The sequence below is a fragment of the Myodes glareolus genome, chromosome 26, assembly GCF_982192425.1.
Source record: "Myodes glareolus chromosome 26, mMyoGla1.1, whole genome shotgun sequence".
Classification (NCBI taxonomy): Eukaryota; Metazoa; Chordata; class Mammalia; order Rodentia; family Cricetidae; genus Myodes; species Myodes glareolus.
The window spans coordinates 14,035,481-14,058,741 of record NC_142051.1 but is presented as its reverse complement, the minus strand read 5'-3'; the positions used below and the strand labels follow the sequence as shown (position 1 = coordinate 14,058,741).

The 23,261-nt window shown below is 36.5% G+C and overlaps 1 protein-coding gene across 1 annotated transcript; it reads left to right on the top strand.

Moving 5' to 3' along the window:
- Window positions 1–2,879: 2,879 nt before the first annotated feature.
- On the top strand, window positions 2,880–3,818 carry LOC148117754 (olfactory receptor 6C74-like). Its single transcript, XM_087902136.1, has one exon. The coding sequence runs from the start codon at window positions 2,880–2,882 to the stop codon at window positions 3,816–3,818; it is 939 nt and encodes a 312-aa protein (XP_087758262.1).
- The last annotated feature ends 19,443 nt before the right edge of the window (window positions 3,819–23,261 follow it).

Genomic DNA, 23,261 nt, shown 5'->3' with positions numbered 1-23,261 from the left:
CCACATCACTATAGTAAAGAGAGGACTTAAACATAAAGCATTGGCTAGTAAGTCATCTGCAAGATTGTCTGACTAGGTGAGAAAAACCATCATAATTGTGGCTTAAACTGAGATGCATTCAGAGAGGAAGGTGGTGCCTGTGCTCTTATCAGCAACTTGGTCAGACGGTAAAGTATGGGAAGTCTGGTCCAAGTACAACTGGGCCTGTATCTCTGCCTATTTATGGTATTTGGATACGTGTGTTTCAGAAAATATTTATATTTTTTTGGATTTTTTTGCACACTTAATTGGAATGGGATTCTAAAAAGTTGAAGTTATTTGGAAAAGTTATAAATTTTTCTGCTACATATGTTTAATGTATTTTTGCTATTTTTTTCCATTAAAACATAGATGTATTTGGTTATGTTTATATTTTGGTTAAAAAAATAGGATACTTTTTACTGTATTTACAATTTAGAACTAATTTTTTTCCACTTAAAGTTAACCTGTTACTCATGATCGGTGATACTATGATTTGAAAATTTCATCATAGGCTTAACTTAAATAAAAATTCTACATTTTCCAGAGTATTTTGTGGAATCATTGATAAGTGTAATTAAAGTAGAATAAATGAATGATCTTAAGTAAGGATACTGAGATTTCTGTGGTTTAGACATATGCAGTCCTACATGTTTTTGCTATTGAGTTCATCCTTGCACACAAAGGAAGCTGTAAGAGAAGCCCTCGTGACTCTCTGAATGTGAAGGTATGTCCAATAAATGTGATCTTCTTTAGCCATGTGTGTCAGCTGTGTTGGTATGCACAGCCCTGACAGCAGAATGTTCCTCATGCTTCTCAGTAGATTATGGATTCACTGAGTACTTTGCCTCAATTCTCCTCACCATTCTAGGAGTATTTGCTATCATTTCTGTTTCTCATTCTAAGACCTGTCATAGACTCCAAACATTTCCGGTAAACATTTCTTGATATGTTTTTAAAAAGTTTACTTTGCATTTGGATATCTTATTTTAATTACTTGTGACCTCTCTTGGGAATGATATATAGGTTAGAGGTTTTTAATAATTACTGTAATATCTTTAAGGCAAAAAGAACTGTTATAGGTTGCCATATCCTTCATAGAAATATAAGAATCTATGTGTCTGATGGTGAAGATTCCAGATAAGAAGTTTTCCAAAGAGATGGATATCTTTACTTTTCATACTAGATGCTCATTTTACTTGCTATGTCAGTCTAACTAATTTTGTTCATCAATAGAATCATGTCAATATATACAGTTATCTGCATGTACTTGTTAATATCTTTGTTCATGCTTCCTGTTCTCTCTTCTCTCCTTCCCTTCCCTTCCCTTCCCTTCCCTTCCCTTCCCTTCCCTTCCCTTCCCTTCCCTTCTCTTCTTTTCCCTTCCCTTCCTTCCCTTCCCTTCCTTCCCTTCCCTTCCTTTTCTTTCTTTTCCTTTTCTTTGTTCCTTTGTCTCCCACAAAGTCCAAGGTCTCATTATAGTAGTCAGCACTCTGACACTGAACTGTATCCCTAATTTCTTAATTTTTCATTAACAGAATGTTAGCTAGAGACTGTAGTATTTTTGTGAGTGGAAAACATAGCAACTGTAAGTTGAGTCATGCTATTTGATAATAAATTATGCTTCTTAATTTACCAAATAATGTTATACTTTTGCAGGTCGTGTATTCATATTGCCAACCTCTTCATATGATAACTTAGAAAAAAACGTAAGCAATAGATAAAGAAAAATTGAATATTTTTAAATTTGCACTTGCTTTAACTACTTACTGATTAATAGTTGCAATGTCTTACTTCAAACCCTAATAATATCCAACTGTTCCTAATAAAGTGGTATTGGAATAGAAGGCCAACAAAACACAAGGTGACAACAGAAATCAAAGCAATGGACATAGTAATAGAAAGTGTAAAGAAACTTACTCCAAACTGAGCAATGGTGGCACACGCCTTTCATCCCAGCACTCAGGAGGAAGAGTTAGGCGGATCTCTGTGAGTTTGAGGCCAGCCTGGTCTATAGAGCTAGTTCCAGGATAAGCTCCAAAGCTACAGCAAAAGCCTGTCTCAAAAAACTGAAAAAGTAAAAACAAAAAAAGAAAAAAAAGAACTTCAACAATTGACTTTTAAATTTTGAAACTCGATCAATTTTATAAAAGTAGTGAGATAGTGAGAAGGAGATCAGACATTACAGCAACATGAACTGCATAAACAGAGATGTTAGCTCTAGGTGTATACCATATCAACATTGTCTCTCTCTTTCTCTGTCTGTTCCTTTCTCAATCTCTCTCTCTCTCTCTCTCTCTCTCTCTCTCTCTCTCACACACACACACACACACACACACACACACAGACACCGCTATATCTATCTCTCCTTTCTCCTGCACCTCTATCTCAATATAGACTGTTAGGCTTCAAGTAAATACTGTCACTGGATTTCTTTGAAAATATTTAATATTGTATGTAATTAAACTTCTTTAATTGAACAGAAAATATGACTTGCCATCCTAACTTCTATATACTCAGAAAGAAAACAAAATTTTTGTATTCCAGTAGCTTTATATCCTGAAAAATTATTCTCTTTAAAGAGAAGAGCACAAAACACCATCATATAAATTGTTATAGAGTAAAATTAAAAATTACTATTATGCTTTCAGTCCAGATGCCATAAAGGTATAAGCTACTGTTTTCTTGGCACAGCTCTCTTTAGATCATTGATGAGTACTGTGTTGCTGTCTGAACCCTTGTCTTCTCAACGACAAGGGTACTTCAGCCTGACTTATCACTAGCATACTTCTGTAGTGATAACCTCCCTCCATGCATCTCTCTCTTGTCCACTTAGACCAGCTAACAGCCAGAGGACCACAATGAAGAACCACACAAAGGTGACGTTTTTCATCCTAGCAGGTTTGACTGATGACCCGCAGTGGAAAGTTGTCTTATTCGTCTTCCTGCTTCTTACCTATCTGCTCAGCATCACTGGCAATCTGACAATCATCACACTCACCCTGGTGGATGCTCACCTGAAGACCCCCATGTATTTTTTCCTTCGGAACTTTTCCTTCCTAGAGATTTCCTACACTAGTACATGCATCCCCAAATTACTTGCTACTTTGGCAACTGGGGACAAAAGCATTCCTTATGGTGATTGTTTAACACAAGTGTTTTTTGCTTTCCTATTTGGAGCATCAGAATTTTACTTGCTGGCAGCCATGTCCTATGACCGCTATGTGGCCATCTGCAAACCCCTGCACTACATGACCATCATGAACACTAAAGTCTGTGTGCAGTTGGTCCTCAGTTGTTGGATTGCTGGCTTCTTTGTCATCTTTCCACCACTCCTGTTAGGCTTAAATGTTGACTTTTGTGCTTCCAACATCGTTGATCATTTCTACTGTGATACTACCCCACTCATGCAGCTTTCCTGCACAGACACGCAGCTCATGGAGACATTGGGCTTTGTCTCAGCTTTGGTGACACTCTTTCTCACATTGTTAATGGTGATAATTTCCTACATCTACATTGCCATAACGATTCTAAAAATCCCTTCAACCAGTCAGAGGAAGAAGGCTTTCTCTACGTGTTCTTCTCACATGATTGTGATATCCCTCTCATATGGCAGCTGCATCTTCATGTATGCTAAACCTTCAGTCAAGCAGAGAGTATCTATTTCTAAGGGAATTTCTGTGCTCAATACCTCAGTGGCTCCACTTCTGAATCCCTTTATCTACACCTTGAGGAATCAGCAAGTGAAAAGGGCATTTGTTAATACAATACACAGGATTGTATCTTTCTCAAAGAAATGACTATACCATTTCACTATATAAAGAAAAGAGACTTAAAAATACCTATTGTTCATAATTCTCTTCAGTTTCTTCTCAGTGTTTTGTTATTCATTTTCCCATCTAAGGAATACGTTTGTTCTTTAGAAGTAAATTTATTAATGCAAGGAGCAGGGAATTAATCAAACATGACATGAGTCTTGGAGGTCAGCACACTACTATTGTGTTAAACTTCCACTTTATATAAGCTAATATTATTTTAACTCTAAAGTTTATTTTCTCCCTGAAAGTCATCTATTCTCCCAGTGATATCTGAGAGATATTGAACATTTCTTTTCTTTCTTTCTTTTTCTTTCTTTCTTTCTTTCTTTCTTTCTTTCTTTCTTTCTTTCTTTCTTTCTTTCTTTCTTTCTCTCTCTCTTTCTTTTTCTTTTTTTTTGTTTGTTTTTTGAGACAGGGTTTCTTTGTAACTTCGGAGCCTGTCTTAGAACTAGTTCTTGGAGACCAGGCTGACCTCAAAATCACTGAACTCACAGAGTCCACCTGCTTCTGCCTTCCAAGTGCTGGGACTAAGTGCTCCATCACCGCCTGTCTGAACATATTTTTCCAATGTCTCTTCTGTCTTCTAAAAATTCATCCCAGCTTAGAGATTGGCCCAATAGTAGAGGGAATCTCAACACAAAGGGTCTGGTTTTGGTCCCCAATTTACCAACTATAAAAAAAAACTAAAAACAAAGTGAATTTTTAAATTCAAGTTGGTCAAGGCTATGAAATAATATTTCACATTTGTTATATTTGATGCATTATTTAATAGGAAGGTTATAACACTACTCTATATTTGTGATAATTTACCATCAGCATATTAAAACTATTATTTAATATGAAATTTTATTTATTTTCTTTTAATTTTCATTCATATCTTATTTGAAGAAACTAAAAGCCAGTGGGGTGGATTAGCAGGAAAAGGCCCTTGTAGCCAACTCTGACAGCATGTGTTGTGTCCCTAGACCTACAAATTAGAAGAACAAAGCAACTCCCACAATTGTTTTCAGATCTCCAACAAAGACACTGTCGTTTTCTCACTTACATAGTAGCATGGAAAAAAAATAAATTGTTTATTTTAATTAAAGTAATTTTAATTAAAAGAAAATTATGTACGATTTTATCTGCTATTGTATTCTTCATTTGTAAATGTATATGTTAATCTTTGAATATTATATATCCATAACTGTAGTTGTAAACATATTATGGAAAATATTTATTTTTAAGACTAAAGTTACAGTTATAATTTACAAATAGTTCTAAGCATATCTCAGAGACAATGTTGCTAGACTTATTGGTCAAATTTTTAGCAAGCCCAAAAAGATCTTCTCTGTTGGAACTGCGATTTGTGGGTCAGAAAGAACGAGACATACAGCAGTCTAACATTGTTGACAAATTACTTCAGTTTCACTGGACTATTTTTACGGGAATAATAAAAAAAGAATGCAGCTATCCAAGGAAGGTTGTTTAAGTTCAGAAAAACATGGTGGAAAAATTATCAGAAAAACATACAAGTAAACACCACTAAGTCCATACTAAATGTTAACAGAATAATCATTTACCAGAATTTTCACACATCATCTCCCCTTTTCTGTCTAAATAAAGCCTTCTGTATATATGTTGCTTTTATTGATTAATGAATAAAGAAGCTGCTTTGGCCTTTGATAGGGCAGAATAGAGCTAGATAGATTAAGGTAAACTGAATGCTGGGAGAAAGAAGGGGGAGTCAGTGAGATGCCATGGAGCTGCAGCAGGAGACAGATGAGCTGGAACCTTGCAAGTAAGCCACGGCCATGTGACGATACACAGATTAATAGAAATGGATTAGTTTAAGAAGTAAGAGCTAGCTAGAAATATGCTTAAGCTATTGGTCAAACAGTGTTGTAAATAATAATGCTTCTGAGGAATTATTTTAAATCTGGGCAGCCTGGAACAAATGAGTAGCCTCCGACTACAGATTGGCATGCCAACGTGTGTTAGCTAAGTTCACATAAAATTTGAGAAAGCTTATAAAAAATTCTACTCACACACACACACACAAAACAAAGTTTAGTTGCATTTTTTTAAATGGGCTCTGCTTGCTGGTGCCTCATTTAAAAGAGGTCTTCCTGATTCAGCATTATCAGAAAACAACCACGTAGCTTCTTTAAGAAATGGCAGCTTCCTGGTTCATGTTAGTTGCACATACAGCTCTGGCTCCTTCAGAAGGCCAAGCACTTAAATGGGGTATGTGAACAGTATGTTACAAATTGTTTAATGGTGACACAGACCTGCTGTGTCCTTTGACCTTGGATGGAGAGAATGGCTCTCAGAGGCAACAAATGTGAATCTTCCATGTTGGAATAAGCAGAGCCAACAGGCATGACCATGTCCCATTATCAATAAAAATGTTCTCCACAAATCCAGATGGAAAAGATCTCTAAGTGAGTCACAGTGTTGGATAAATGTACACAGGCTTGAGAGAGAGGGAAAAGAGTATAGACAGTTAAAATATAAAAGAATTCAGGCAGTCATAGATTAAAGGAGTAAAGATAATAAAATAAAATATTAAACTTGTAGAAAAAGTAGTAGAGTAAGAAAAATAAGCCACATAAAGATGTAAAATACACAGAGAGTCTAGATTATGTATAAATATTGTGATTTCTTTAATTTTTTTGACTGTGAATGAGCTAAGTACAGAGAGATTTTATTGTATATGCTGCTAAGGTAAACCAATAAATATATATATTAAAAGAATCTTGACTTCAAACTTTGTGTCTAAGGATATGTTGTTTTGGAAAAGACGTTCTGCTTTTGTTTCCACAGAAGATGAGAACCTGTGGATTCCTCATACTACTATGGTTTGATGAACCAAAACTACCCAAAAGGTCTCTGTGAAACCCCCCCAGATTAATTCATCCAACAAAAAGATGGAAGCCCAAATTCCCTAAATGATTGTTTATAAATGTTTGCTTACCTTTGAAGGGTGATATGTTATAGACATAAATATTTTGCATTAGTATGTATATTGGTTTATTGATATGAATTTAAGGCCAATTTTTTATATGTATATTTCTGCTCTCGATTAAGGTATTGTGTTTGTGCAGCTCATTTAAAAATGTAATGTATAATTAAAAATACAGTTAATAGATAGTCATCTAGAATAGTCAAACATGTAGTCATTTTGTTAGGTTTTCTAGATGTATAGAGATATATTTTTGATGGACCTTTCTTCAAAAAAAGGTTTGAAGATATATTTTCTCAAACCTTTCAAAAACTTTAGAATATGGTATTTAAAATGTTTTAAGAACTTAAGACTTTTCATGATAATGAGACACATCTGCTCCTGAGAGCAGCAATCTACTTCAAGAGAATGATGAACATCAAAGAGGCTCATTATGGCTCTCCACTTAAGTTGATATTGACTATGAGATTGTTGTAAACTGTCCTTTTTATATTGAGTTATATCCTTTTTCCCTTTATCTCTCTAGGAATTTTAACATGACGAGGTTATGTATTTTGTCAAAGACTTTTATGCTTCTAATTAAGTGATAATGTCATATTGTTTTTTCAGTTCATTTATATGGTGGATTATGTTAACTGATTTACTTATGTTAAAATATCCCTGTGTCTCGGCAATGAAGCCTTTTTCTTTATATAGTCTTAGATGATGTTTGCAAATATTTTATTCAGAATTTTGTTGATGTGAGATGGTCTTCTGTATAAGTATTTCTTATTGGTTAATGAATAAAGCCTGCTTTGGCCTATGACTTAGCAGAATATATCCAGGCTTGAAGAGATATATATAGAGAGTGGGCAGACACAAGGATAAACCAAATAGCTACTGAAGGAGAGGGATACACTGTTACTTTAGAAACCTTACCAGTAGGCCACAACTTCATGGTGATACACAGGCTGATTGAAATGGGATAATTTAAGATATAAGAGCTAGCTAGAAATAGGAACTTAAAGAAAATGGACAATTTTCTGGATAAATATCACTTACCAAACTTAAATTAAGACCAGATAAACAAATTAAATAGACCGATAATTGCTAAGAAAATACATTCATCAACAATCTCCCAACCAAAAAACCCAGGACCAGATGGTTTCAGTGTAAAATTCTACAAGATTTTAAAAGAACTATTGCCAATACTCTTCAAAGTGTTCCACACAATGGAAACAGAAGGAACATCACCAAACACTTTTTAAGAGGCTACAGTTAATCTGATACACAAACCACACAAAGACATTACTATGAAAGAGAATTACAGACAAATCTACCTCATGAACATTGATGCAAAAGTACGCAATTACATACTGGCACACCAAATCTAAGTACACATCAGAAAAAAAATCATCCACCATGACCAAGTAGACTTCATCCCAGAGATGAAGAGATGATTCAACATATAAAAATTTATCAATGTTATTCTCCATATAAACAAACTGTAAGAAAAAAATCACATGGTCATCTCATTAGATGCTGAAAAAGCCTTTTACAAAATTCAACACCCCTTCATTTTTATCATTAACATACCTAAACATAATAAAGGAAATATACAGCAAGCCAACAGTCAACATCAAACTAAATAGAGAGAAAGTGAAAGTGATCCCACTGAAATCAGAAATAAGATGCATATGTCCATTCTTTCCATATCTATTCAATATAGTGCTTGAAATTCTGGCTAAAGCAATAAGACAACAAAAAGAAATCAAAGGGGGATGCAAATCAGAAAAGAAGTCAAACTCTCACTCTTTTCAGTTGATATGATAGTATAATTAAGTGACCCCCAAACATTCTCTCAGGGAACTCCTACAACTCATAAACATCTTCAGTATTGTAGCAGGATATAAGATTAACTCAAAAAATCAGTAGCCCTCCTCTGTACAGATGATAAATGGGCTGAGAAAGAAATTAGAGAGACATCGCCCTTCACAATAGCCACAAATAACATAAAATACCTTGGGGTAATGCTAACCAAACATGTGAAAGACCTATATGACAAGAACTTTAAAACTTTGAAGAAAAAAATTGAAGAAGACACCAGAAAATGTAAATATCTCCCATGCTTTAGGGTAGGTATAATTAACATAGTAAAAATGGCGTCTTACCAAAAGCAGTCTACAGATTCAATGCAATGCCCAGCAAGATCCTACCAAAATTCTTCACAGACCTCAAAAGAACAATACTCAACTCCATATGGAAAAACAAAAAAAAAATCCCAAGAGAGCCCAAACAATTCTGCACAATAAAGGAACTTCTCAAAGCATCACAATCCCTGACTTCAAACTCTACTATAGAACTACAGTAATAAAAACAGCCTGGTATTGGCATAAAATCAGACAGGATTACCTAGGGAATTGAATCAAAGACCCAGATAACAATCCACACACCCCGAACACCCAATTTTTGACAAAGGAGCTAAAAGCATAAAATGGAAAAAAGAAAGCATATTCAACAAATGGCATAACTGGATATCAACATGTAGAAGAGTGCAAATAGATCCATATCTATCATCATGCATAAAACTCAAGTCTAAATGGATCAAAGACCTTAACATAAAATTAACAATACTGAACCTAATAAAAGAGAAAGTGGAAAGTCCACTTGAACACATTGGTACAGGAGTCTACTTTCTGAATATAATCCCAGTAGCCCAGACACTGAGTACAAAAATTGATAAATGAGACCTCCTGAAACTGAGAAGCTTCTGTAAAACATGATCAACAAGACAAAATGGCAGCCAAAAGAATGGGAAAAGAGCTTCACCAACCCCACATTGAACAGAGGACTGACCTCCAAAATATATAAAGAACTCAAGATACTAGACATCAAAAGAACAAATAATACAATAAAAAATGGGGTACAGACCTAAACAGAGAACTCTTGACAGACATATCTGAAAGTGCCAAAAGACAGTTAAAGAAATGTTCTATATCTTTAGCCACCAGAGAAATGCAAATATCAAAACAACTCTGAAATTCAGTCTTACACCTGTCAGAAAGGCCAAGATCAAAAACACTGTTGACAACTTATGCTGGAGAGGATGTGGGATAAGGGGGACACTCCTCCATTGCTGGTGGGAGTACAAACTTTTGCAGCCACTTTGAAAATCAGTATGGCGATTTCTCAGAAAATGAGTAAACAATCTTTCTCAAGACCTAGCAATACCCCTTCAATCATACTACAAGAACATGTGCTCAACTATACTCATAGAAGCATTATTTGTAATAACCAGGACCTGGAAACAACCTAGTTGCCCTTCAACTGAAGATTGGATAAAGAAAATGTGGTACATTTACACAATTACACAATAACGTCTTGAAAGTCACAGACAAATGAATTGATCTAGAAAAAGATATATTGGGTAAGGCAACTCAGACTCATGAAGACAAATATGATATATATATTCACTCATAAGTAGCTTTTAGACATAAAGCAAAAAAAATATCAGCCTACAGTCAACAATCACAGAGAACCTAGACAATAATGAAGACCCTCAGAGAGACATACATGGATCTATGTAGGAAGGCGAAAAAGACAAGATCTCCTGAGTTGATTGTGAGGGTAGGGATCATGAGAGAGGGTAGAAGGGGAGAGTGAAATAAGAGAGCAGAGTGAAAAAAAATGTGTAGCTCAATAAAAACAATAAAAAGTACCTTTAAAGAAAGAAAATTATCATTTATTTTAGATTTTTCATTTTGAGAGAGTTCAGGTTTAAGGTATGTCATTATGTTTCTTTGGACTTCCTCTGTGTCTGTTGTTATGTTCTTCTTTTTGTCTCTAATTTCGTTAATTTGGATCCTCTCTACTTTCTAGGTAATTTGACAAAGGAGTTGCCAATCTGATTGAATTTTTTCTGTAAATCAATTCTTTGGTCCATTGATTTTTGGTGTTTGTTTGTATTTTATTGATTTCAGTTTTGATTTAATTATTTCTTAGCATCTACTCCTTTCTTTATGTTTCAGAGATTTTAGGTATGCTATTAAATGATTAATATGAGATCTCTCCAAATTTTTATGTAAGCACTTAATGCTATGAGCTGTCTTATTTGAACTATCTTCATTATAGTCCATTAGTTTGGATATGCTGCTTATCCATAAGTTTGGATTTCCATTCAGTTATAAAAAGTTTTAAATTTATTTATTAATTTCTGTCTAATCTCAGTTTTGTTCAGTAGTGAGTTGTTCAGGTACCATGAGCTTGTACACTTTCTGTTGTTAGTGATATCCAGTTTTAATCTATGGTTGTCAGATAGTATGTAGGGTGTTATTTTAATTTTCTTGTGTTTTGATACTTGCTTTGTGTCCAAGTACATTGTTTTGAACAGTTTCATGAGCTACTGAAAAAAAGGTTTATTTTTTTTTAATGTGTGTTTGAGTGAAATATCTGTTAGGTCCATTTTGTTTGTAACAACATTTAGGTCTAGCATTTCTCTATTAGTTTTTGTCTGGATAACCTGTATATTGGTAAGAGTGAGGTATTAAAGTCTCTCCCTTTCAGTGTCTTAGGACAATATATGATTTTTTTCTCTAATATGTTTTTTTTAACAAACTTGAGTGCCCCTGTGTTTGATACATAAATATTTAGAATTATATCTTCTTGGTGTTTTATTTCTCCTTTGATGATTTTTCTAATTAAATAATTAATTTTTCCCTGCCTGATCAGTTTCACCTCCCTCCTGTTCTTCTATTTCTCCCTCCCAACCTCTTCTTTCTCCTCTCATTCACTCCTTCAACTTTCTTTTCAGGAAAGTGCAGGCCCCCCATGTATTTCAGCCATGACATACCAAGTTGCAATAAGACTAGGCACTCCCTCTCCTGCAAAGACTGGAGAAGCTACCCAGTAAGAGGAAAAGAGTCCCAAGAGCAGGTAATAGAAAAACAGACAGCCCCTGTTTCTTGTTAGTCCTACAAGTAGAACAAGCTACACAAATGCAGCATGTATGTAGTTTTCCCACAGCTAAGGATGGAGATCTGACTTCTTGCCGCTTGGACTTTTGTCCTCTCTCACGCCATCCAGTCCCCAACTCCTGTACTGACGGATCTCAAATTGGCTTGACCTAGTCCTCCACCATCAAATTATCCAGAAGACATTCTGGTTAAGAGCCATTGAGTCGTCACCTTTCTCACATTCTTGCCTTGGGAAATACACCTAAAACTATCTGTCTAGCCTCCCCCACGTATGTCTTTTACAGACCCTAAATCCTCTGCTTTACTTTCAGATTTCTAACCTTATCTACCATTGCACTAAAAAGGGCCTACTACCTGTTAAATAACAATTTATAGGGGAAGCTTTCTATTTCTGTCAACAAACAGGCAGATTATAAAGTTCCTATCCAGCCTTGCTCTGCACTGCTAGTGTCCTACTGGCATCTCATGTCTGTCTGCTTTTCTGTTCCCTGGACAGCCCCACTCCCACCTGCTTGTAAACCCTCTTTTTTTTCACTCGTATTTCTTTTCTCACTCCAATTCCTTCTATTCTGTCTCTGCCACGGCTTCAGCGGCTGGTCCCACAGTAACCAACAAAGCTGGCCGGATCTGAGGCGGTTGTACGGCTTCCAGCCCTTGCTCCCTGCTGTGGCTGGCAGTGTGCTGATGGGTGGCCCGTGGCTGGCAGTATTCAGTAATTTTCCTGTCTACTTCAAGTATGAAAGAATGTGTGAATGGTGTGGCCACACGGATGTGATTCTGTTTTAAATGTATGTTCTACACAGCCTCTATGTCTCTCTTGTTATTTGTATTTGTTTAAAATTCCCGACATGGCTCTAAAAATGTGGCTTCTCCCTGCAACACGTGGCCACTGTCATTTTAACTAAGACCAGGTCAGATGACCTCACCACCATCTTGACTAAGGGCAGATCAGATGACCAAGTTCCATCATCTTGACTAAAAGCCAGTTAGGTAAACAAGTCGCCATCTTTGCTGAGATATTCCTTGCCTAGTCTTGCTTTTTATTATGTTTTTGTCTCTAAATTTCTCTGAGTCTGTTACATGTATGGCTGCATAGTGGCATGTTTTTAGTAGGACCTGAAATGTCCGACATGACGAGACGAAAACAAACCCACTTAGAAGCTTATTAAAGAAGAAGGATGTGCTCACGGGCTGAGGAAACTATGGGGGTGGGGGAAGAACATAAAGATGGAGTGTCCAGCTTTTAAAGGCTTCCTAGCACATGCTCGCAGAGGGAGGGACGACATGTGCCTACATTAGACGCTGATGACGGGCCACCCTACGCCTTGCACATGCGCACAGGGGTTTTGCATGAGCATGTCAGACGCTGATGGCACAGATGGTGGGTGACCCATGCATGTGCACACAGGGGGTTACCTGTGTCACGGGTGGAGGTAACCATGTATGCATGCACGTGGGTCATGCGGGCCCTATTCCCAAGGGTCCGCCCACATGTGCCTGCCTTAGGACCTGGAAGTGCAGTCTTATAGGTAGCTAAATAATTACAGGGCCCACCAAAGCATCTACTTTGCTTAACTCCTGTTTTGTGTGTGTGTGTGTGTGTGTGTGTGTGCAAGCATGCATGTGACTTTTGAGTTAACTTTATGTATAATCATAAATTAGCTTTATCTCTGTGTGTGTATGTGTATAAAACTTAAATTCAACTGGATATAAAAATATATACACTTACTATTAAATGTTATAAATTTTCTGTTCATTTTATCTCATTCCAGGCTAAGAAAACAATATGTCTCTTGTTTTAAATTGGTATGTACTCTTAAATCTCTTACAAAAATATTATATATGTGATCAACTCTGCTTTAAAATATATTAAGCTATTATCTACTATTTTCAGTTCTACCATTAAGCTTCTATTGCAAAAAGTTTTTTCTTGTTTGTCTTTCACAAGTATAACTCTTACCTCTTATGTTAAAAACCAGTGCAGTCAAGCTTAGACCCAGATCTCCAGGCAGATTCTGTACTGTAGTTATAACTTATCTTTACTGTATAAACAGCCCTCAAATGCTCAGAGGTCTGGGAAATAGGACATTTAAATGTTTAATTATTAAAAGACTTTTCATAACAGAGAGACAGGTTACCTCCTAGCAGCAGTACTCTATTTCCTCCAAAGAGGAAAAGAAGACAGATGGGCACAGAACAACGTCCGTCCACAATTCACTTCATCTGAAAGTGCTAACAGATGGGAAAAACTGCCTTTTGTTTAAACTCCTGAAGATCTCCAGAGAGTGGACAGAATCACTGAAATCGACAGCCTAGTTGCTCAGGTCAAGGTAGGCTTGTCTTCCTACAGATTTTCTAACACATAGGCTCTTTTGGTGCCTGGCAGGCACTGCTTCTAACAGCAGAAGGTAAATACAGTTCTCATGTCCTTGCCCTTGATCACCATGGAGGACTCTGAGGAGTGATTCTAGGTAGTAAGTTCTCTGTCATTTTTTAAATCAATAACTTAAGTAAAATTTTATCCTTCTCAATGATCTCTGATGCAGTTTGACATCTGAGAGTTGTTGTCAGTTTAAAAGGACAGCATCAACAAACAAATTTCAGTAAGATATACAAATGCAAGTTATTAAGGTATGTACCTGCAGGTTGTAAAGGTGTGAGGACAACTACAAGCTATCAAATTTCTCTCTCATGCTGCCTTTAATAGTCTTAACATATACAAATACAAATTATTAAAATGTGTACCTGCAAGTTATAAAGGTGTGAGGAGAAATACAAGTTAGGAAGTTTCACTCTCATGCTGCTTTTCATAGCCTTAAAGATACTTTTCATTGGGCAAAAACATCTGTCACAGTCATTCTGACATAAACATGCTTCTGTTTATACAATGTATGTGTCTAAAACTTATGTTTCCACAAACTCAAAAATTCTTGTGAATTATTCCAGGGAACCAAATTAAAGGATCCATCTTAAACAGTTTAGATACACCCCTCTCATTTCCCTGGTCCTGAAAAATCTTTTTTTTTTCCCTCCTGAACTTAACTTTGTCCTCTGCTCTGCCAACGCTTTCCAGGTCCAAAGGACACAGGACACTTCCACACCACAAATCCTGGATAGAAGTAAAGCATCCAGCTATCCCAGGATGTCACCAGCACCTAGCTATCTTAGGCCCCAGGAAAGATCTTGATGCCCACAAATAAACAGGAAGCAGTCTTGAGAATCTGCCATCCCAATTCCTTCAACCTGCTATACCTAACTCCCCATATTTTTAGTATAAGAAAAAGATGGGAAGATTGTAATCTGCTGGCCTGGTCTGTCACCTTGGACAAGCTCCACTCACTTCCAACCTCCCCACTTCTGCCAGGGCAAGTGAACAAGTGAATTTCCTACCTCTTTTCCAGTTCTCTCTCTCTCTCTCTCTCTCTCTCTCTCTCTCTCTCTCTCTCTCTCTCTCTCTCTCTCTCTGTGTGTGTGTGTGTGTGTGTATGCCCTTCTTCTGGGGAGGTAGCTTCTGCCTCTCTCTCTTCTCCCCCCTCTCCTCTTCTCCTTCCCTTTTCCCTCCATAACTCACTAAATAAACTCTACCCAAACTCTCTTTGCATGATGTATCTATCTGTCTGTCTCCCACTGATGCCTCAGGCCACCCGCTAGGGACCCACTGAGGCCCCAGGTGACCCGCTGCCTTCCCTCATGGGACAGTCCTCACCATCTCTTTTTAAATGTTAACAATACCTTGATAGGCAGCTTCTTTCTGTTGTGGAAGTTTTCTTCTACGATTTTGTTGAAAATATTTTCTATGCCTTTGACCTGAGTTGTTTTTTTTTTCTTCTATCCCTAATATTCATAGATTTGGTCCTTTTATGGTCCCTGAATTTTTGGATGTTTTGAACCTGAACTTTTCTCTATATTTAACATTTCTTTCATCAAATTATCCATTTCTTCTATTGTGTCTTCAGTGACTGAGGGTTCTGTCTACTACCTTTTGTATCTTGTTGGTGAGAACTGCCTCTGAAGCTCCTGTTAAAGTTTCTAAATTTTTCTTTTCCTGAATTCCCTCAGTTTGTGTTTTTTTCTATTGATTCTATTTTCACTTTTGTGTCTGAGCTGTTTTCATCATTTCATTTCACTGTTTGTTTTTGTTCTCACAGACTTCATTGGGGAATTATGTAAATTCTTTTTAAGTACTTTGAGCATAGTCCTAACAGCTATTTCTAAATCTCATCCTTATGTTTCAGCTTTACTTCATTGCTCAGGGCCTACCATGGGAGGGTTGCTGTGCTCCTGTGAGGACATACTGTCCTGACTGTTATTGATTTTCATAATGATGTCTATGCATCTGGGTTTGGGATGATTGTAATTCTAGGTACGTATATCTGGTATTGTCTTTGTTAGATGGAGTTCCCTTTCTTGGTTTCTCTTGCATTCTCTATCTTTTTGGTAGATATGGTAGCTGTGTGTTGTGAATCTACAATCCATAGATGCAAAGAAAGTAGATAAAGAGTAAGGAATTATGAAGGACAGATAGATCCCCCAAGGAAAAGGAATAGAATAGATATTTACGTGTGGGTTGGGAAGCACTGGAAAGGAAGAATAAACTGGGGAGGGAGAGGAGAAGAGAAGAAGGGGATAAATTTGATAAGGGAAAACAGTTTAAATTAAGGATTATTTGAGGAATCTTATGAAAGCCTATGTAGCTGAAGCTTCCTAAAATATATGCCTGTACAGAGGTGATTTAAACAAAATCATCCAAAAATGGGGAACACAGAGAGTTCCAGTTGTCCATATCTTGCATACAAATAACGTTCTAGTACTGGAATTGGATGACGTCTATATGAGCTGTTAGCCAAAGAGATACACAGGAATACAAAGGAAAAGAGAAGGAAGAAAGAAAGAAAGAAAGAAAGGAAGGAAGGAAGGAAGGAAGGAAGGAAGGAAGGAAGGAAGGAAAGAAGGAAGAAAGAAAGAAAGAAAGAAAGGAAGGAAGGAAGGAAGGAAGGAAGGAAGGAAAGAAGGAAGAAAAGACAGACAGAGAGAGAGAGAGAGAGAGAGAGAGAGAGAGAGAGAGAAAGAACCTCACAAACCCTAGGCTGTTGACAAGACTATAGGTTTCTCTCCACAAACTGACTGCAAAGCCATATCACCAAAGACAATACCTACACCTACACCACTCATTTACATGGAGAATTCAACTTGTGCATGTTTCACCACTACATACTTGAATCTTTGGTAGGAAGTTACACTGTAGGGTGTCAAAGAAGAAATGCACCATTCACAAATCTTTCTATCTATGATCTAATTTTGCCTTTAAGATATGTTAGAAGAGGGGTGGCACAAATCTTGTGTTGATAACAATCGATATTTGATTTGACTTAAGGCCCATTACACAAAATGGAATTCCTACCTGAAACTGCTTGTGTTCCCAACAACCTGGGATTAGACAACTCAGAGACTTAGGATAAGCAAAATACTAGTGTTCTTCAAAAATAAACAAAAAAACACATAGCAATAAAATGACTCCTGATGATATTCTGCTATATTCGTAGATGAGTGCCTTTTCCAGCTAGTACCAAAGATCAGCCAGTATCTACCTGTAACAGATGAGAACAAAGATAGAGAACCACAGCCAGACTTTATGCAAAGAGTGAGAAGCAGTTCTCGATGGGACGTCTTCATCTAATTTCCCACTCGGGGCTTAGGGAAACCTGCACAAGAGGAGGCAAAAAAGAGTATAAGAAACACCAAGTAAACCATACCCTCTCAGTCAACATGACTGATGAACATATGAACTCACAGAGACTGAGGCAGCTTAGCATATGCAGGGCCTATAGGGAGCTGTACCAGTTTGAGTACTAGATCTGTAAACAAAAAGGGGAACCCAGAAGTAATCTTCAGTTAATACTCACTTGGAAATGACTACTTAGTTTTCTCCAAGGTAGTCTCAATGGGGAAACAAACAACTCTTAAATAGTAGGCTGTATGCCTAACAGTGCATGGCCAACAAAAAAAGAATGAAAGGGTTCTTTGTCTTACAATGGCCTGTCAGGGAATTTCCTTTTTTTAACATTTATTTTTTTAATTTATTTGTTTTTTGTCTCTCTTTTATCTGACAGGTCCTTTATGTGTATGTTGGGATTCTGAATTAGTGTTTATATGAAAGTCCTTAGTGTTGTAACCAGTGAGTCTCTGCAACATATCTGTTTCTTGTGCTTTTTCTTGGGAGTCTTTTCCCTCTGTTATTTATCTTCTTCATATGTGCTAATTTTATCTTATTAAAATTTTATTGTATTATTATCCTTGGAAACATTTTGTAGAATAAAGTGAGGGCCAATATGGATGGGAGAGGAGTTTGGGAAGAACTGGGAGGGATAGAAGGAGGGAAACCATAACCAGGAAATATTATCTTAGAAAAAAAATCTATTTTCAATAAAAAAAGAAACACATACAAAAAGAATAAATTCTTGAACAAGAAGAACATGAAATTGGTTGAAACTGTGATGGCAGATTTGGGGAAGTTGTGGAGATATGAGGGGATGGATATGACAAAGATACATTGTATACCTGTATGAAATTTATAAAGAATGAGTTAAATTCAAATTAAGATTAAAAATAGAGTAGTTATTCCCTCTTGGTGACTTAAGTGTGTATAAATAAATTTTTATTTCAAATGTTAAGATGTTATAAAAGACTGGAGTCTTGGCCCAGACTGCTCTTAGAGAGGTGACTATCCGGGTTCCCAGTTGAAGGGCTCTGCTTTCTAGGCCCTAGGCCTCAGAAGCACATCCTGTGCCCCACCCCTACCCACCAAACCACAGAGACCCCAGAATAGCCACTCCTCATCTACAACCATCCTTCACCACATCTGTACCCACCAGAGTTTTGGGCCAGACCTCCGAGGAGGTGAGTGTCTGAGTTTCCAGTTGGAGCGCTCTGGTTTCTAGGCCCTAACCGTGAGAGGCATATACCATCCTTCACACCCTCGGAGATCCCCGAGTAGTTCCCCACCACAGAACCATCCCCCAGTACATCTGGAACCACAAGAGCCTTGGCCCAGATGACTTCTGGAGAGACTGCTCCTAGAGAGACTGCCCATAGAGAACATCTGGGACCACCAGACTCTTGGCCCTGACAACTCCTGGAGAAAGCCAGAAAGCCTTGGCACCACCTAAACCCAGAGGGGCCACAGAACCATGTCAGAGTCCACTATAGGCATGGATCTGCCTGCACCTGTCACCAACTAAGCCACAGGCCCCACTTTCATCAATTGTAGGAATAGGTACCCACTGAAATGCAGACTCCAGCTACACCCACTGGAGGAAAAGATGAGCAGATGGCAGTGTAATAATACATTCAACAATATAAAGAGCAATATGGCACCACTAGAAACCAGCAGTTGTACAACCAGAAGACCTGAACATCTTAACACAGAAGAAGCAGAAGAAAATAACCTTAAATATAACTTTATGAAGATGATAGAGAGCCTTAAAGAGGAAATGAAAAATTTCCTTAAAGAAATGGAGAAAAAGACAAACAAAACTTGGAAGGAATCAATAAATCTCTTTTAAAAAACCAAGAAAAAGCAATCAAACAGGTAATGCAAATAGTTCAAACAGTTTAAGACTTAGAAACTGAAACAGAGGCAATACAAGAAACACAAGCCAAGGGAAATCTGGAAATGGAAATTCTGGGTAAATAAACAGGAACTACAGATGAAAGCATAACCAACAGATTACAAGAGATGGAAGAGGGAATCTCAGAAGTTGAAAATATGATAGAGGAAATAAATTCATTGGTAAAAGAAAATGTCAACTCCATCAAATCCTTAACACAAAATATCCAGGAAATCTAGGGTACCATTTAAAGACCAAACCTAAGAAAATTAGGGGTATGAGACAGAGAAGTCCAACTTAAAAGCACAGAAAATATATTCAACATATTATAGAGGAAAGCTTTTCTAACCTAAAGAAGGCTATGTCTATGAAGGAACAAGAAGTATACAGAACACCAAATAGAATGGACCATAAAATAAAGACCCCTCACCATATAATAATTAAAATACTAAACATACAAAATAAAGAGAGAATATTAAGAACTGCAACAGGATAATGCCAAGTAACATACAAAGGCAGACCCCTCAGAATTACACCCGGTTTCTCAATGGAAACTCTGAAAGCTTGAACAGATGTAAGCTCAGACGACTATACTCATCAAAGCTTTCAATCACTATAAATGGAGTAAACAAGGGGTTGGGGATTTAGCTCAGTGGTAGAGCGCTTGCCTAGCAAGCGCAAGGCCCTGGGTTCGGTCCTCAGCTTCAGAAAAAAAAAAGACAAAATAACAATAAATGGAGTAAACAAGATATTACATGACAAAACCAAATTTAAACATTACTTATACACAAATCCAACCTTATAGAAAATACTAGAAAGAAAACTCCAACCCAAGGAAGTTAACTTCACCCATTAAAACATAGGCAACAGATAACCTCACACCTCACACCAGCAGACTCCAAAGAAGGGAACCACAAAAACACTGCCACTGAAAAATAACAGAAATAAACAATCATTGGTCATTACTATCTCTTAATATCAACAAACTTAGTTCATCTATAAAAATAAACAAACTAACAGAATGGATATGAAAATATGATCCATCCTTTTTCTGAATTTAAGAAACACACCTCAGACTCAAAGACAGACATTATCTCATAGTGATGGGTTGGGAAAAGATTTTTCAATCAAATGGACAAGTGGTTGTAGCTATCCTAATATCTAACAAAATAGACTTCAATTTAAAATAATCAAAATAGATAAAGAAGCATACTTCATACTCATTACAGGAAAAATCCACCAAGATGAAGTCTCAATTCTGAACATCTATGTCCCAAATATAAGAGGACCCACATATGTAAAAGAAACATTACTAAAGCTTACGCCACACATCAAACCACACACACTAATAGTAGGAGACTGGAATACCCCACTCTCACACAAGGACAGGTCTTCAGGACAGAAACTTAACAGAGAAGTCAGAGAATTAACATTTTGTGAATCAAATAGACTTAATACATATCTACAGAACTTTTCACCCAAATACAAAGGAATGTACCTTCCTCTCAGCAACTCATGGAACCTTCTCTAAAACTGACCACATACTCAGTCACAAAGAAAACATCAACACATGCAAAATAACTGGAATAACCACCTGTATCTTATTGAATCACCATGACTTAAAGTTAGAATTTAATAACAACACTAATTGTCAAAAACCTACACACTCAAGTAAATTGAGCAATGCTCAATTGAATTAACCCAGGTCAAGGAAGAAATATGGAAAGAAATTAGACTTCCTACATTTAACAAAAATGAATGCACAACATACCCAAACCTGTGGGAAACTATGAAAGCAGTGTCAAGAGGAAAGTTCATAACACTAAGTGCCTACATAAAATGGAGAAATCTCATAAGAACAACTTAACAGCACACCTGAAAGCTCTAGAACATAAAGAAGCAAACTCACCCAGGAGAAGAAGATAGCAGGAAACAATCAAGTGGAGGGCTGAAATCAATAAAATAGAAACAAAGAAAACAATGCAAAGAATCAATAAAACAAAGAGCTGGTTCTTCAAAAAAAATCAATAAGATAGAAAAACTCTTATCCAATCTAACCAAAATGCAGGGAGTGAATATTCAAATTAATAAAGTCAGAAAAAGTGGGGACATAACAGATACTGAAGAAATCCAAAATATCATTAGGTCATACTTCAAAAACCTGTACTTCACAAAATTGAAAAAAATTTAAAAGCAATGGACAATATTTTGGACAAATACCACATATCAAAATTGAATGAAGGACAGATAAACAATTTAAATAGACCTATAACCCCTAAAGAAATAGAAGCAGTCATCAAAACTGTCCTAACCAAAAAAAAAACAGCTCAGAGCCTGATAGTTTCAGTGTAGAATTCCACCAGAACATCAAAAAAGACCTCAAACCTATAGTCCTCAAAATTTTCCACACGATAGATACATAAGGAACATGACCAGGCTGTTTCTTTGAGGCTACAGTTACCCTCATGCCCAAACTACACAAAGATATAACTAAGAAAGAGAATTACAGACCAATCTCCCTCAAGAACATTGACACAAAAATACTCAATAAAAAAAAGAAAAAAGAGAAAAAACAAGTCTCCATAATTTTATTCATTGCCATAATTATTAAATTAAGCAAAACCAATTAGTTATATAAGTGATTAAATGAACTATAATACATGGTCACAAAGAAGGGCTACATGGTAGAGTTGTAAATAGATTTGAAGTATCTTCTTAAACTCTTGTGCTGTATTTGACAAGATATAGTGTTATGCAAATAAACCGAGAGGACACCATAACTTTGTAGGTTATCACATTTCTCTAAGGCCAATGTGTCTAAAACAGGTTTCTCCTTTTTCATCTTATATTTTCATCTTTCATATCACACTGAAGTAAACTCAGAATTATGCAACAATGATTTCAAAACGTGGGTCCATGATAAGCATTCAAGCATTGTAGCCATCTATTAACAATACTCTGGCAGCAATATTAAAAATATAAATGTGGGGAGGGTAGTGTATACACATGCGCACACATACAAAGGTCTAATTTTATAAAAAGCACTTCTGTATCATACAATTTGGCAGTCCCTCAGGAAATGATGCTCTTAGATCTCAGTTACCCTGAGGATTCTTCATTCTTCTGAGATTTTTCTGTAGAACAATAGGAAATAAATCCTCTATGGTCTCATTAGATGGTAAATTTTATATAGTATTGTATGTCACATTCTGCAAGGTTTATAATATCTCACAAGTGAACTGCAATGAATTGCAGAAAAGTGGGTGATGTGGCTTATTTTCATATCAAAATGGGATAAATTGATTAAAAATAATATCTATAGAAGAACATTTGTTTAATCGTGTGTTTAGAGGTAGAATGAGGTGCTGGGGAGAAGAGGGATCATCAGAGCTCTCTGTACACAGCGGTGATGGACTGAGCTATGTGCAGAAAGCCTGCTCGCATCTGCACATGTGACTCACTGACAAAGCTGAAGAACAGTCACAGGGTTAGTGTCTTTATCATTCACATTGGACTCGTGGATAGTGGGGAAATATTAGTAATCAATACAATCAAATGAAAGTTTTTTGATTTTTTTATATTTTGTAACATTTCATCTAATGAACATAAATGCATTTATTAGCTTGTGTCATTTTATTCCATAGGTCATTTTTTTCAAGAATACATGGTAATGTGATTGTTGAGGTCAGACAAATCAGTATCACAGTGAGATGGAATTCCACCACATGATTGTACATTTGAATGGGTGTCATAATTGAGATGACCTACATTAACAGGAACATTTTATTTTTTATCCAACAATTTTATGACCTAAAAGATATGGTCCATCAGGGGAAAACTCATGTATTCTTTTCAGAGGAAACATGTTGAATTATTACTGTTCTTTGATTTACTCAGGGCCGTATGTCTAGAATATTGTCTA